We start from the raw sequence: 14536 nt of genomic DNA, 5'->3' as shown, positions 1-14536 counted from the left end.
TTTATTTAAAAAGTTTGCGTTAAAATATCTGCAAAACACGATCAGTGCCTGGGGCCTCGTGGCCCAGTGGTATTAGCGCCACTTACGACGGGGGAGGTCGGGTGTTCGAACCCGGATCAGGGTAACAATTTTTCTATGAAAAAAAATGTCGAAAAGGTAAGTGAAACAACACGTAAAGAAAAATAAGAGAATGAGAAAACACATAGACGTATAAACGTAAAGGAGCATAAAACTGACAGAAATAAGAAAATAATGCGGCAAAAGGTAAAAGTACGTAAAGGCGGCAAATTGTAAACGTAAGAGCACATGTTAATAAAAGGGAAAATACTTTTTGTTTTGAGAGAAAAAGAGATGAAAATAAAGGTGAAACATAACTTCAAACTTTACGTTGAATCCTTAGATTATAAAAAAAATGAAACAAAAATATTAAATTTATCTCTAAAAATTTTTAGTTAACCGAGTTTGTTTAGTAAAGTCCCGAAAAACATTGTTAATAAAAATCATGGCCACTGCGAATCCAGTAGGATTTGCACACGTCCACTATTTTTGACTAGAAAATACACAAATTTGGTGATTTTTGAAGAAATTATGTCCATTTTCGGTCAAAAACGTGCTGAAAGTCACAAAAAAGGGAAAAAACAATTTTAAAATTGTAGAATCAACTTATACGCCCGGTATCTTTTGATGCAATCTGGTGAAAAATTAGAGAATTAAATTGAAAAAAAGTGGAAAAAAATGTTTTCTCGAGCTAATTCGCCGACTTTTGAACTGAATGTATTTGCGTTTTAGGTGAATTATTGTAATTATATAGTTTGTAATGTTGATTTATTTAAAAAGTGTGTATTAAAATATCTGCAAAACACGGTCAGTACCTGGGGCCTCGTGGCCCAGTGGTATAAGCGCCACTTACGACGGGGAGGTCGGGGGTTCGAACCCGGATCAGGTGTAACAATTTTTCCATAAAAAAAAGTGTAGAAAAGGTAAGGAAACAACACGTAAACAAAAATAAGGGATTGGGAGAACACATAGACGTATAAACGTAAAGCGGAGCATAAAACTGACAGAAATAAGAAAATAATGCGGCAAAAGGTAAAAGTACGTAAAAACTTTTCCTTATTTTCTGTTTTGTTCATTTTTTTAAAGAAAATATTGTCAGAAAGAATCGGCAATCTGGACCTAAATACGCCACTGGCTATGATAATTAATTAGGTGATTGCAAACTACCCATTGTTTTGATTTTTACTTTATCAACACGTGGGCACAATTTTTTATTATTAATGTATTGTTTCCACTAGTGAAGCGTAGGAAAATTTGTAGTATAGCTATTATTGTTCATTATCAATGATAATTGATAACTTGGCGCCTAAAATAAGTCTGAGAGGTATTCGTGTAATTTTTAATGCTTGCTTTGGTCGTAATTTGAGATAAATCATAAAAACGAAATTATTAATTTTTTTGCCATCGCAACCTCTGACGTTTATTAATTAGCATTGAACGGTCAATTAATTATTCAAATTGCGAGGAATTTCGTAATAAATGGATGCCCCTAATTAGAAATAAAAGATGTTAGTGTTAAAAAGTCTTTATTTCACGTAATGCGGCCCGAAATGAATATTAGATAAGAACAGTGCTTAGACAATAAATAATAACAATCACAAAAACAAAACAAAGTCTTAGACGGGTCTCCGGAAGACCCCGGTGAACAAAACGGCTTTAGCGACTTTATCGTAAATAACATAAATAAAAGGATGATTGCAGTGGAACTGTGCCGGTTCAGCCGGTCTGCTCGACCTGAAACTGAAGAGCACAGTGGCGGCGGCAGCCTTGGTGCCCTCCTCGTTGCACTCAATCCTCGCCTTGTGCAAGGCGTTGCCGAGCTCGACTTTGCTCTTCGTGAAAGTGGTGAAATCGGCCCCGTTTTGGAACAGATCTCCAACCCCCATTTTCTCTAACACCTAGAATAACCCCCAAAACATTACGTAAAGCTTTATTGCGACTATATACAGAAGTACAGGGTATTAGTAAAGTGCTATTCGGGTCTATTGAACACTCCCGTGAAGAGGATAGTGTGCGTGTTTTTGTTGTAAATAAGAAAGACGAAAGGGCGGTTGCATTTGAATTCGATGGGGTTGTCGTCGTCGTCGCCCATCATGCGCCAAGTGAATAAAGCGGTGGCGGCGGCGGCGTGAGCCCCCTGCTCGTTTATTACGATTCTTGCTTTGTGGATGCCTCGACCGACTGAGACCTCGGGGTTAGAGGAGAGTTTTGAGAAATCTGCGTCTTTTTTGAAGAGATTGCCCACACCCAACGATTCAAGGATCTAAATGTTAGTGGAGTAAGCGAGGGCGGGGCTCCAGGCCAACTTACCGGGACTAGCTCCACGGTGTGTTCGAGGGAGAACTTGGGGAAGGAGACTTGGACGGTCTTTGAGGTCAAGCTGCCGCTGTTGACGATGCTTTGGAACTTCTCCAAAGTGAGCTTTTTCAGCGTGTTGTCGATGGCGTCTTCTTTGGTGAAGGGGGGCAGAAGGATGTACATGCTGATGTTGTTGCCGGTGTACGGCATCTCCAGAATGTGCGCTTCCAAGCTCTCGGAAACGTCTACAACAGACGTGTTAAAGCTCTCCCTGATTTTTTGTAGGGAATGTAATGCTTTACTCATTTTTTGTTTCATTAATCATGTTCCTATGAATTTTTTTGTTGAATAAAATTTTACACTATAGCAATTGCCTATGTTAAATTTTAGCAAAAAATTTTAAAGTGTCAGATCTCGTTGAAAGTTGGTATAATACAGAAAATGAGCCGCTGAATTCAATGGAACAAACCGCATTGCTCTACGACTTTTAGTTTTTGAGTTATGAATTTTTTTGTTGGATAAAATTTTCCACTATGACAAATGGCTACCCTAAATTTAGCCAAAAAATTTTAAATTTTTAATTCTTGTGAAAAATTGATATAATATGTAAAATGAGCCGTAGAATTCAATGGAACAAACCGCATTGCTCTACGACTTTTAGTTTTTTTTTAATAAATTTTTATTATGTAAAACTTTAATCGCCTCTGTAGCCGGAACCGTTGCCCGGAGCGGCTCCGGGTTTAATCGAAAAAATACAGAAAATTAAGCGCTATCAGATGGTTTTTTGTTCGTTGCTCTAAGTCTTACAGTTTCCGAGAAAAACGCAAAAAAAGGTTTCCATTTTCCCTTTTTTTCAATTTTCAACTGCCAATTACGGCGAAACTATTAGAGTTATCGAGAAACGCAAAAATCGAGGACAACCGGAATAAAAAATTCTACAAAATGGCATAGGAGTCAAGGCAATATCTCGCAAAAATTTTTTCAATTTTCAATCGCCGATTACGGCCAAACTAAAAGAGCTTGGAGAAAACTCGTTTTTCCATCGTAAAGAGCACATCAAAATCTATAAGATAGAATAAGTCTCATTTGATTCTGAGATACTTTTAAAATTAACCATTTTGAAGGGGGGGGGTGTTAACTTTTTTTTAATTTTTTTTATTTTCCCAACTACGACTAAACTATTTGAAAAAGTGGAACTGTTTTGATCCGCACCTATGCAAAATGATCCGGGGAATCGACTGGCATCGAAAAAATTGCCAAATTCCCAATAGTTTTTTAGTTATGAATTTTTTTAAATTTTACCAATTTTTGCATTTTTCTGCAATTTGCTCAAAAACTATTAGTCGGAGAAAAATATTTTTTTTTGAAAAAAATAGATAATTCAAAGAGCTTTCCAACGATAATAAACTTTATTGAGTTATCTCTGATAGTTCCGGAGCTATTGCTCAACAAATGTTCCAGGTACCCAAAATCGACAAAAATTGAAAAAATCAAACATCAAAAAATCAAACATATGGACTTTTTTTGGACTTTTAACAACTCTACAGAGTTGTAAAGGCATATATAAATACGAAAAAGTATAATAGAACGAATTTAAAAAAAATAATTTTTTCATTTTCTTGAAGGTAAGTGTTATTACTCAGGAAATTTTAGCAAAAAAAAATCAAATTTTTAAATCTCATGAAAAGTTCGTATAATACAGAAATTGAGCCGCTGAATTCAATGGAACAAACCGCATTGCTCTACGACTTTTAGTTTCTGAGTTATGAATTTTTTTAGTGAAAAACTTTGATCGCCTCTGTAGCCGGAACCGTTTTGTTAACTTTTTTTATTTTCTTATTTACGGCTAAACTATTCTAAAAAGTAGAACTATTTTCATCCATACCTATGCAAAATGATCCGGGGAATCGATTGGTATCGAGAAATTTGCCAAATTCCCAACAGTTTTTTAGTTATGAATTTTTTTAAATTTTACCTTTTTTGGTTTTATTTGCAATTTTCTCGAAAACAATTAGCCGGAGAACAAAGGTCTTTTTTGAAAAAGATAGATAATGAAAATAGCTTTCCAACGATAATTCACTTCATGGGGTTATCTCTAATAGTTCCGGAGTTATTGCTCGATAAATGTTCCGGACACCCGGAATCGACCAAAATCGCAACAAAAATTGTAAAAATCAAACATCAAAAAATCGAACATATGGACTTTTTTAGACTTTTAATAACTCGAGTGGGTTGTAAAGGTATATAAAAGTCCACAAAGCTTTGCTAGAGCGAGTTAAAAAAAATTTTTCTTCATTTTTATGAAGATAAGTGCCCTTAACCATTAAAGTTTTAAGCAAAAAACTTTAGAATTTTAAATCTCGGTATAATACAGTCGCAACTGATATTAATCTGTCTATTTTATTATTTTGCTGTTTTTTTATTTCATTTAAATACTCATTCAATAAGACACGAGTCCTTACCGTGGTTGAAGGTCCCCTCAACATGCATCATATCGACCATGATCTGCTTCGAAGGACTCACATAAAAAATCTCAGGCCTAGTTTCATTCGGATTGAACTTATTTTCCCACGTGCCGTTAAAATACGCCGCATTGACCAGCACCAGCGTGCTGCTTTGGTCAATACTTCCAGGTGGCAGCAAATCCTTGATCATCTTCTCCGTATGTTCCTCCACCCACGTATTAATCAAATTCCTGGCGGCTTGTGGGTCATTTTTAAACGAAATTTTCTCCAACTCATCTTTGAACAATGACTCGATACACGACCTTACATCAATCTGATCCGCTACATAAATTTTATTAGCGTTCGTAAACTGGTGCGAGCTCTTGCGATTAGCCGTGAGTGTTTGCAGCTTATCCAGTTTATACGCTTGATAAAAATCTGGTTTATTCTACAATTCGGACATAAATCGCGCTTCAAACCAAACGTTCAGTTTATTTACCTGCGAGGGCTCGAGTCTGAGGATTTTCTTGAGGTAGCTCTCGGTTTGCCCGCCTGCCAGGAAATAGGCGATCAGCAGGGCATGGTAGGTGGAATAGGGCGAGAAAAAGAGGTTCTCGTGGGGCATCAACTGGTTGATGGCCTGCAGAAGGGCCAGGGAGAACTCCTGCTGCCCTGTGTAGAGCCTCTCCCTCCCGAGGGGGTTTCTGGACTTGTTATCGTCTTCCTGGGACAGGCATTGCTGGTGCGAGTATTTCGAGAGCAAGACAAGGAGGAACGAGGCAAAGGTTATCTTCATGTTTGCTACAACAGAACTGTTTTCAAACACGACTCGAGCAACACTGGGGCAGCGGAGAAAGTTCAAGTATGACCTACAATGAAAACACTTTCTCGACTCGTCTCTGAATTACCAGTGACGTGGGGCCTTAACAATTGTACTCTCATTGGGGGAAAACCGGGCCTAGGCATGCCAAGGTCCGGAAATTCCGGGAAACGGGGTGGCGCCCTGACTTTTGGATCCTGTGGGCTTATGTAACGGGGACTCCTGTTTTTCGCAACTTTCTTTCGTGGGTGCGAAACAATGTGAAAGCAAATTTGGGAATTAGGCGTTCTAGTTTGTTTTTTTGTTTCGCGTTAATTAGACGGATGTTGCCGCAGATTAGCCGATAAATTGCGAAGCGGATGCTCGTTGAACGTATTTTTCGTCTAATTTGACGCAAAATAGATCGGAATTTTTCGAGTTAATTACAGAAACAGTTAGCGCTTGGAAATTACTACTATGACATCATTTTGCTGCACATCACGGAAAAACATTTTTCAAAATAACAGCCACGTTTCAATAATAATTAATATTCTGGCCTCATTTTGCGCTCTATTGTGTGTTTACTTGACTGTGTTCACCAACTCAGCTAAATTTTACGGTTGCGATGGTTGTTAACTCACCATTTGGTTCGGATAAGCTGGCAGTTCGACGATGTGTTCCAAAGTGTTAAACACACCTCTCACAGCAAATTGTTATTGCAAACTGACAGTGAATACACCTGAACAGGTTTATATTGAGACGCATGATGAATCACAACAAAACATGCTTGTGTATAAACCTTTCAACACTGTTTGTGCATACAACTATCAAGGCATGCAAGCGGAGATGTGCCTTCCCACCATCTGGGTTTTTTTCACTCGCTGAGCCAAGTTCAGAGGGAATTTGCATATTTTTGGAATTTCTGGATTGCAGAGTGAAGAAAATAGCACAGTCAGCGAGTTTTCTGTGTTTGTGAGCTCTACTTCAATGCTGCGTTCTCCTGTGAATCCCCTACCCATGTACAGTCACCCAAAATAAAACTGACGCGTCCCTAAACTAACGCCTACCACGCAACCCCGATAGCTTTGAGAAATGTTCTTTAAAATGATAGAGGATTTGTTGGAGATGCTGCTTAAAACAAATAAGAGACAAATATAACAATAAAAAAATGGAAAACTTATCTTACTTTAATTTAGGAAGGTAATTTATTGATTTTTTCTAGGCGGTTTTAGTCTTTGTTAATCAAAGAAGCCTCAAAAATAAACTAAAAACGAGACTAAAAATAAAAATAAATGCCGTATTTTGCGCTACTTTTGGTAAAGTTCTTAGATTTTTCATGATTTTTATCTTATTTTTGCTGACAACGAAATTTACGAAATATTTTTTTGGAAAAACTTTTTTCTTTGCTTATGAACAAAACAAAACAAAAATTTGAACTGATTTTGTCGAAATACCTTAATTTTTTGTATTCGCTTGCTTATAACTCGCTTCAGCTTGCACAATTTTAATGTTTTTTTTGCTTCAACTGTGGCTCTTTTTTAACCAAAAACTACGATTTTTTCAGGTACGTAGTTTGTTCAAATAAGTTGATTTTCAATAAGGGGGATTTTTTAAAATAAATAAATGACTGAACTTTCGAATTAGAATCGCAAAGTCATGGAGGCTTTTTTATTTAGAAAAGACGTGATAAGGAGCAAAGTGTAATGTCTTGATTTTATTTCATCATTATTTTTTTATGCTTCTAATTGTAATTTTTGTGATATTTGAACCGGATTTTCCATATCGTTTTTCTGAAAATTTGAACAACCTTTAAAAGCATTTTAACACAATCTGTGGTTTTTAATTATCTTCAGTTAAGAAAACAGTAACAAGTATTGTTCGAAGAAAACCAAACAATCAACAATAAGTCAATAAAACAAAACACAATGATGTCAGGTTTCTCCGTAAAAAACGAATAAATTGTTTGTCATTTTTATTGTAAATATAAAAATACTCAATGGCAAGATTACAACGAGAATACGTCTAGAAATGGATAAAAATGGCACACACGTGAGGTACAACATAACTATCCTGCCTTAGCCAAAATTTCAAAAAGGAACACAAAAATCTGTACAAAACTCTAAAAAAACCGTCTCTTTACAATTTTGGCTAATTCAGAAAAGGGGGCAAGGTCACATAAGTCTGATTCCCGTGTTCATTCTTCACCTCTTTCATTCGTCCATCCTCGTGGTAACTCGGCTCGTACTTCGGCGACATGTTCGCGTACCGTTCCGGCGACGCATTCAACGTGTGATTCACATATTCGATTTTGGCGCCAATCGAGTCGCTGTCCCCCGTCGGCGAATGAGTTTGAAGCATGGAGTACTCCCGCCCGAGCGGCGGGCTCTGATTGGCCAGCGGCGGCGTGTACTCGTGCGCGCGCATCGGCGCGCCAAACAGCTGCGAATCGTGCGAATTCAAAACGTACGAATAGCCGTTTTGCGGCGAGCCGAAGTTCGAGTACGGGGTGGAGGAGGAGTTGAGGAGGTTGAGGTGCGGCCCCAGGTCGTACGTCGACTGGTAGCTCCACGTGTCCACGGGGGCGGAGGAGTTGAGGGTGTTGGTCTGGGTGAAGGGGATGGTGGTGTTGAAGTTGGTGGAGATGGTGGAGCTGGGGGTGTTGGAGCTGATGTAGCCGGTCTTGCGTGGGGGCTCGCGTTTGCGCCACTTGGCGCGCCGGTTCTGGAACCAGACCTGCACCCGCGACTCGCTGAGGCTGAGCTTGAGGGCCAACTCCTCGCGGGCGAACACGTCGGGGTATGGGGCGCGCTCGAAGGCACGTTCCAGCTCCTCGAGCTGGAAGGCGGTGAATGTGGTCCTGGAAACGAAGGGTGGTTAGACAGGTGAGGGCGTGGGGGCGTCATCTGGGACGCTGCTGGCCGATGGGGTGTGGAATTTTATTATTCACGGATTCACGGAACTAATTGAAAAGAAACATTTTCGTGAATAGGGGAAATTGTGTCTACGTGGTATTAGGAATTGAGCGAAATTAGTAATTCTAAATCTGTCATAATCGAAATTGTTTAAATAAAAAAATTGAGTTTATTTATAACAAATCGAATTTTTTTTTATTTTTGTTTTTTTTTAAATATTTTTTCTCCAAGGAAAATTGATTACAAAAAAACGGGCGCACAGGCAAGCAGGAGCCTGTTCCATAATACTATAATACTACAAATTATTTTATAATTCCAAATTTTTGGATTTTTGGATATTATCGTGTCCAGTTCAACAATTCTCATTTTTTTAATTAAAGTTTCAACATATCGAAATATTGCTTTTTTACTCTTATACTATCTTATTTTACAATAATAAAATTAACGAAGTAATGAAAATCGGAATTTCTAATTAAAAAAAATTTTTTGTATTTATTTTACACGCCTGACTGTACGTTAGAAAGGTATCTTCCCTAATTTTTTGGTAATTTTTCCCTTATAATGACAGGAATTAAAAAAAGGAATTTTTGATTAAAAAAAATTGTGAATTATATACAATACCACGCCTATTCACTTAACTGTTAACGAAATATTGCATGTTTAAATTAATTTTTTTTTAAATATTGTAAAAAGACAGAAAGTTGCTAATATTTTCTATTACGACTTTTAAAAAAATAAAGTTTTTTTTTTCAGTTCGAACTAGTTCTTTCTCAAAATGAGCTATTTGGCTTCAAATATTTTTTATTTTAAGAAGAATGTCATCTTACGGTTTACGTTTACGTTTTATGTGATGTTACGCTGTTTATGTTTGCGTCCTTTTTCTTAGATTTACTCGATAATCACGTTGATTGAACGGTATTTATATTTTTATGAAGTTCTGGCCTTACGTTTACAATTTAGCGTCTTTACGTGCTTATCTTTTTGTGCATCATTTTATATCGTTTACGTGTTATCTTATAATTTCTCTTGTTTGTGTTTACGTCACATTTTAGGTACTTATTCCTACTTCCTACCTAAAAAATATGCAAATGATTGTTTTTGACAATTTTAACACAATTTTCAACATTACATTACAAGCCCTAATTACTTGAATTAGCCTAAAATGCAAATATTTTTTATAAATCAGTTTATAAGTCACCAAATGAAGTCAATAAACAATAATTTGGTCAAACAAAAATTTTTTTAAGAGTTTTATAACAATTTGTTATTCTAATTTTTTACCAAATTTTATCAAATTACACGGAATTAAGTTAATTAAATCACTGTTTTGGAATTTCCCAGGCATGTAAGTTGATTTTTTAATTCGAAAATATCATATTTTGAAAAATTATGAAAAACTTAAGTCAAAAAACCTTTATTTTAAAATGACATTGTTTTACTATTTTATATAATTTTCATGAAGATTTTGGCTGACAGTTAGAGGTTAGATTTTGTAGTTTTTTTTTCTCAACGATTAACTTTAAGAAGTATTATAGCCCATTATCAGCTTAAAAATAAAAAATTCGTTTCAGCTAGTTATTCTATTGGCTCTAATCACTGATTTTTTTCCGTAAAATTTGTTTCTATGGCTGTTAGAGTTATATGACCAAGTAAGAAAAAATACGAAAATAATTTTTTAATGTTCAGAGGGTGATTATCTAAAAAAAGTCATTTTCGTTTATGAAAAAATAAACGATCTTAATTCCGAAGGGATTTTTTTTTATTTTTTTTTCTTGTTCTAAGGAACAACCCCCATGAATTTTTTAAAGTTTTTCTGGACATTCCATAAGATATTAAAATGTTTTTTAGCTCTTTTTTATAACGTATGCTTTGTTTCTCTATTTTTTTATTTCAGGCAATCAAATGTTGGTAAAAGTTTTTGGTAAAATGTTGACATGGTTTTAATTATTATTTTATTAGAAAACCCTTTCTTGTCAGTTTAATTTTTATAAATAATTACAAACCACTGATTTTTAAAATCTAATCTATTTAAAAATAAAAAATGAAAAGAAGTCAAATTTATGTTTTTTCCTTCTCAACCACCAAACTCAAATTTTTTATTAAAAATATCAAAGGTATTTTAACTATTTTATTTTAATACAATTTTGTGAGTTTCTTTTAAATAAGTTTTAACGCAGAATTACGTAGATTATTATTTTGATCTGTAATCATTTTTACTTCAGAATGATAATACGATATCTTATTCTCCAGTATGCATAGAAATAAATTATAATAACTTATTTTTTAAATGTTTTTGGCCTTTCGAATTATTTTTTCTACTTGCAGTTATGACGAGAATAATGGGATTTTCGAGTAACATTTTGAAGAGAATAAAAAATTTAATGTAGTCTAAGTAACAGCTTAGCCTAACCCGTTTATTTGAGGTTTAGTTAATTAGTTTTCATCCACTTTTAGTTACTTCCGACGACATAACACTGTAGTTAGTTTTTTCTGATTCAGTTCACGCAGAATTTCTTGAATAATTTGATTCTGTAATTTTAGTCGTGTTTTTAAAAAAAATAATTTCGGGAAAGTTAAAATTTTATTTTTTTAAAGGAAAATTTCAAGTACTTGATTTTTAATTTACATTACTTCTGAGATATATTTTTCAATAAAAAATATTGTCGTACACGCTATCCAAGTTTTATCTGCCACAATAATCAAGTGGGAATAAGTAGGTACAATTTTACTATTTTATTAATTTTTAAGTTTACATGCCAGGGCTTTTTTAAATTTAAATTATTTCTAGTATCTTTAGTATCAACACATTTTTTTAAAGATTTTTAACAGTAGATACAAAAGAAGGGACAATTCTAGCACACCCTACCTTGTCTTTTTCTTCTTGACCCCGTTGTTATCCCCCTTTTTCTTCTCATTCTTCTTTTGCGTGGTGGTCGTATTCCCAATCTCCGTGGAGCTCAAGCTCTGCGACTGCAGCAAAACCTCCTCCTTGCGCTTCTGCCCACCGCCTTCCATCCCTTGGAACATCCCCAGCTCCTGGTGCATGGGCGAACCATCCAACTTCTGCGGCGACCCTTTATATTCCATGGGCGAGCCCATGTTTCCAAACATATCGTGTTGCTGTTGCAACCCCAACATCACTTGTATCGAATGCACGTTCAAATTCTCCTGGTTTTTGTTTTGCAAAAGCGTGGAGTTGAGACTTGGCAAGGGCTGGTTGTTGTAATCAAATGATTCGTCGAAAGGGGCACCTTCCATTTTCCCAATTAACTCTCGAAAATCAAAACAATCACTTAATCTTGATTGGCAATTGCTTAATGAACCAAATTGGCTACACAGTTCTGGACAAACTGACTTCTGACATTATTACTTTATCCAATTTATATTTAACGAGCTGAATTAAGGACGCTTTTGGCGGCCAATCCGGGGGTTCGTCGCAACGCCATTGGTGTGGAAGGAGGAGTCGAGGGACCAATACGGGCGATGCGGTCACGTGGACAAGGCCCGATAGGGCTGCTTGTGGGAAAATCGGGAGGATTCGGGATATTCAGGAGGACTGGATGGTCTTGACGCGACTGAAAGGGGTCTTGAAGCAACTGTGCTTAAAAGACTAGGATTCCAAAGAGCCACACATGATTGGTTCAAAAATTGCAAGACGTGCCTTGTTTATACTTTTTTTTTTATACTAAAATGGTTATAAAACTCTCCAAATTTAACTATATCTAAAATCTTTGTTATAAAAAATGATGAAAAAAAACATAAATAAAACAACTTTGGTCGTGTCTTTTCTCCTAAATTAATTTTTCTTTATATATTTATTTGGATGTGGAATGTGGGTAGTTTAAGATATTTATCCACATTAATCTGTTTTTTACAGAGGGAGTTATTGTTCATTTTTTGTCCAATTTGGATTTGAAATATTGATTTTTAGATTTGTTTTATTGGAAAATCTATTAAACTTATAGGTATTTGATAGATCGTTTCTATTGAATCATTTTTTTTATATCTATTTAGGTAAACATTTCTGAAAGCTGAATTTATAACATTGTTTATTATCTGGTTTTAAATTAAAATTACTTTTGATTCTGGCTCAAAAAATGTGCTAAATTGTTAAAAATTGGAAGAAATAGTTTACTTTTAACCTGTTGCAATTAAATTTTATGAAGAGAACTTTTTATCTTTATTTTTAAATGAATCCTTTTTTGGCTGTATTTTCTTAATTATTTGTGCTGGCTTGTTTTGGCAAAATCTCTTAATTTTAGTAATTTCATGATTCAAAAACCAACTAAATCACTTGTTATCTTGACAAAAATGTCATAATTTGGGTCCAAAACTACGATTTTCTGACAAAACTAACTCATTTTATTTGGTCTTTTCCATCATGATTTTTTAACTTGGTGAGTAACTGTCTGAAAAATGGTCAGTTACATCAGTCTGAACTTTGACTGAAATTTCATAATTAATTTTTGTTGGCTTGTTTTGGTAAAACTTCTTAAACTATGTAATTTCTCGGCTCAAAAACCAACTAAATCACTTGTTATATTGACAAAAATATCATAATTTGGGTTCAAAACTACGATTTTCTGATAAAAATAACTTAAAACACGATAGAATCGCTTGAAATTTGCTGACCTAAATCGAAGATTTTTTTTTGTTTTTCGCGTTGAAATGAGTCTGTGGCTCAAAAGTAAGTTAATTAATAATTCTTTGCAATTTTGGCTGATTTTATAATTAGCATAAAGGTTAAAAGAATGAATTTTTCGGGCTTTTTTGGCACAAAAGCAAACTAAATCACTCGAAAACTTGACTAAAATAACATTATTTACGTCTACAATGATTATTTTTTACAAGTTTTTTCAAAATTTCATTGCAGTGACTGAATAAATTGCTTGGAATTCAAACTTAAAACGATGATTTTATTTGATATATTCGCTTATTATTTTTTAATTTGGTGAGTAACTGACAGAAAAATGGTCACTTATATCGTTCAGAATTTTGACTGAAATTTTATAATTGATTTTTTGTTGGTTTATTTTGGCAAAACCTCTTAAACTATGTAATTTCTCGGCTCAAAAACTAACTAAATCACTTGTTATCTCGTCTAAAATACCATAATTTGGTCTTTTCCTTAATTTTTTTTGATTTGGTGTGTCTTTGGCGCTGAAAAATAGTAAATTACATCATTCGCAACTTTGGCTGAAATTTCATAATTGATCTTGTTGCTAGCTTTTTTTACAAAATCGTTTGAACTCAGTAATTTTTAAGCAACAAGGCAACAAATCAGTCGAAATCTTGACTCAAATCAACGATTTTTTGGTCAGTTTTTATAAAATTTTAGATTAAATTACTCAAACATAATGTAAATTACCAGGAAATAACAACCTATATCTAAAACAATGAGTTTCTGGTCTGGTCATTAATTTTTTTTAATTTAAAAGATGAACTTAATGACACGGAATAGCACAATTTGGGCTCACGATGATTTTTTGTCTATTATTACAAAATTTCTTGTAGTTTGTGTATTTCTCTGGACATGTCAAATTAATTGCTTTTAGCTGGCGCTGACAATATTTGTTAAGAAAGAAGTGAAAATTTGAGATAAAGCAAAAATATTTTGATATATTTTTAAATTCTTAGAATAATTAATATTAATAAACCTGAGACAGTCAAAAACGAAAAAGATGGAGAGACAGACAACTGAAAAGGATTTTGATTCAGCAACAGTCATATTATGATGTCAAATAGTGCGCACATGATTGGCTGATTTTTTTATGAAATCAGGATATTATTTTTATTTATTTATTTCTATTTGGATGTCAAGTAAAATTGACAAAAGATCAGATTTTTGTATTTTTATGTAGGTATGCAAGTACATACCCAATGTTAATTTTAAACTTTGAGTAATAATAAAAAAATCATTACCAAAAGTTAAGCAGTGTTTCTCTTTGTTTCCTTTTCCTTGTTCTGCATATTATTATTATATTATATTATATTATTCTGCCTTATATCATCTAATATTAATGTTA

The 14536-nt window shown here is 34.4% G+C and overlaps 2 protein-coding genes across 3 annotated transcripts; both read right to left on the bottom strand.

Annotated features, from left to right (window-relative positions):
• Nucleotides 1-1566: 1566 nt before the first annotated feature.
• Nucleotides 1567-6419, bottom strand: LOC658356 (serine protease inhibitor 88Ea). 2 transcript variants are annotated; one of them, XM_964753.5, is made up of 5 exons: nt 6240-6419; nt 5299-5600; nt 4818-5247; nt 2368-2600; nt 1567-1955 (listed from the first exon to the last, which is right to left on the bottom strand). In XM_964753.5, the coding sequence occupies exons 2-5, from the start codon at nt 5593-5595 to the stop codon at nt 1674-1676; spliced, it is 1242 nt and encodes a 413-aa protein (XP_969846.1). In that variant the 5' UTR covers nt 5596-5600; nt 6240-6419; the 3' UTR covers nt 1567-1673. The 2 variants fall into 2 exon arrangements, with proteins under 2 accessions (XP_969846.1, XP_008193934.1); XM_008195712.3 differs by having other exon boundaries at nt 1567-2320; nt 6240-6418.
• Nucleotides 6420-7555: 1136 nt separating this feature from the next.
• On the bottom strand, nt 7556-12049 carry repo (reversed polarity). The gene is made up of 2 exons (XM_964816.4): nt 11377-12049; nt 7556-8455 (listed from the first exon to the last, which is right to left on the bottom strand). The coding sequence occupies exons 1-2, from the start codon at nt 11766-11768 to the stop codon at nt 7747-7749; spliced, it is 1101 nt and encodes a 366-aa protein (XP_969909.1). The 5' UTR covers nt 11769-12049; the 3' UTR covers nt 7556-7746.
• Nucleotides 12050-14536: the final 2487 nt, after the last annotated feature.

The sequence above is a fragment of the Tribolium castaneum genome, chromosome 5 (genome assembly GCF_031307605.1).
Source record: "Tribolium castaneum strain GA2 chromosome 5, icTriCast1.1, whole genome shotgun sequence".
NCBI classification, from domain to species: Eukaryota; Metazoa; Arthropoda; class Insecta; order Coleoptera; family Tenebrionidae; genus Tribolium; species Tribolium castaneum.
The sequence above is the reverse complement of the archived record's forward strand: the minus strand, read 5'-3'. Positions and strand labels throughout refer to the sequence as shown.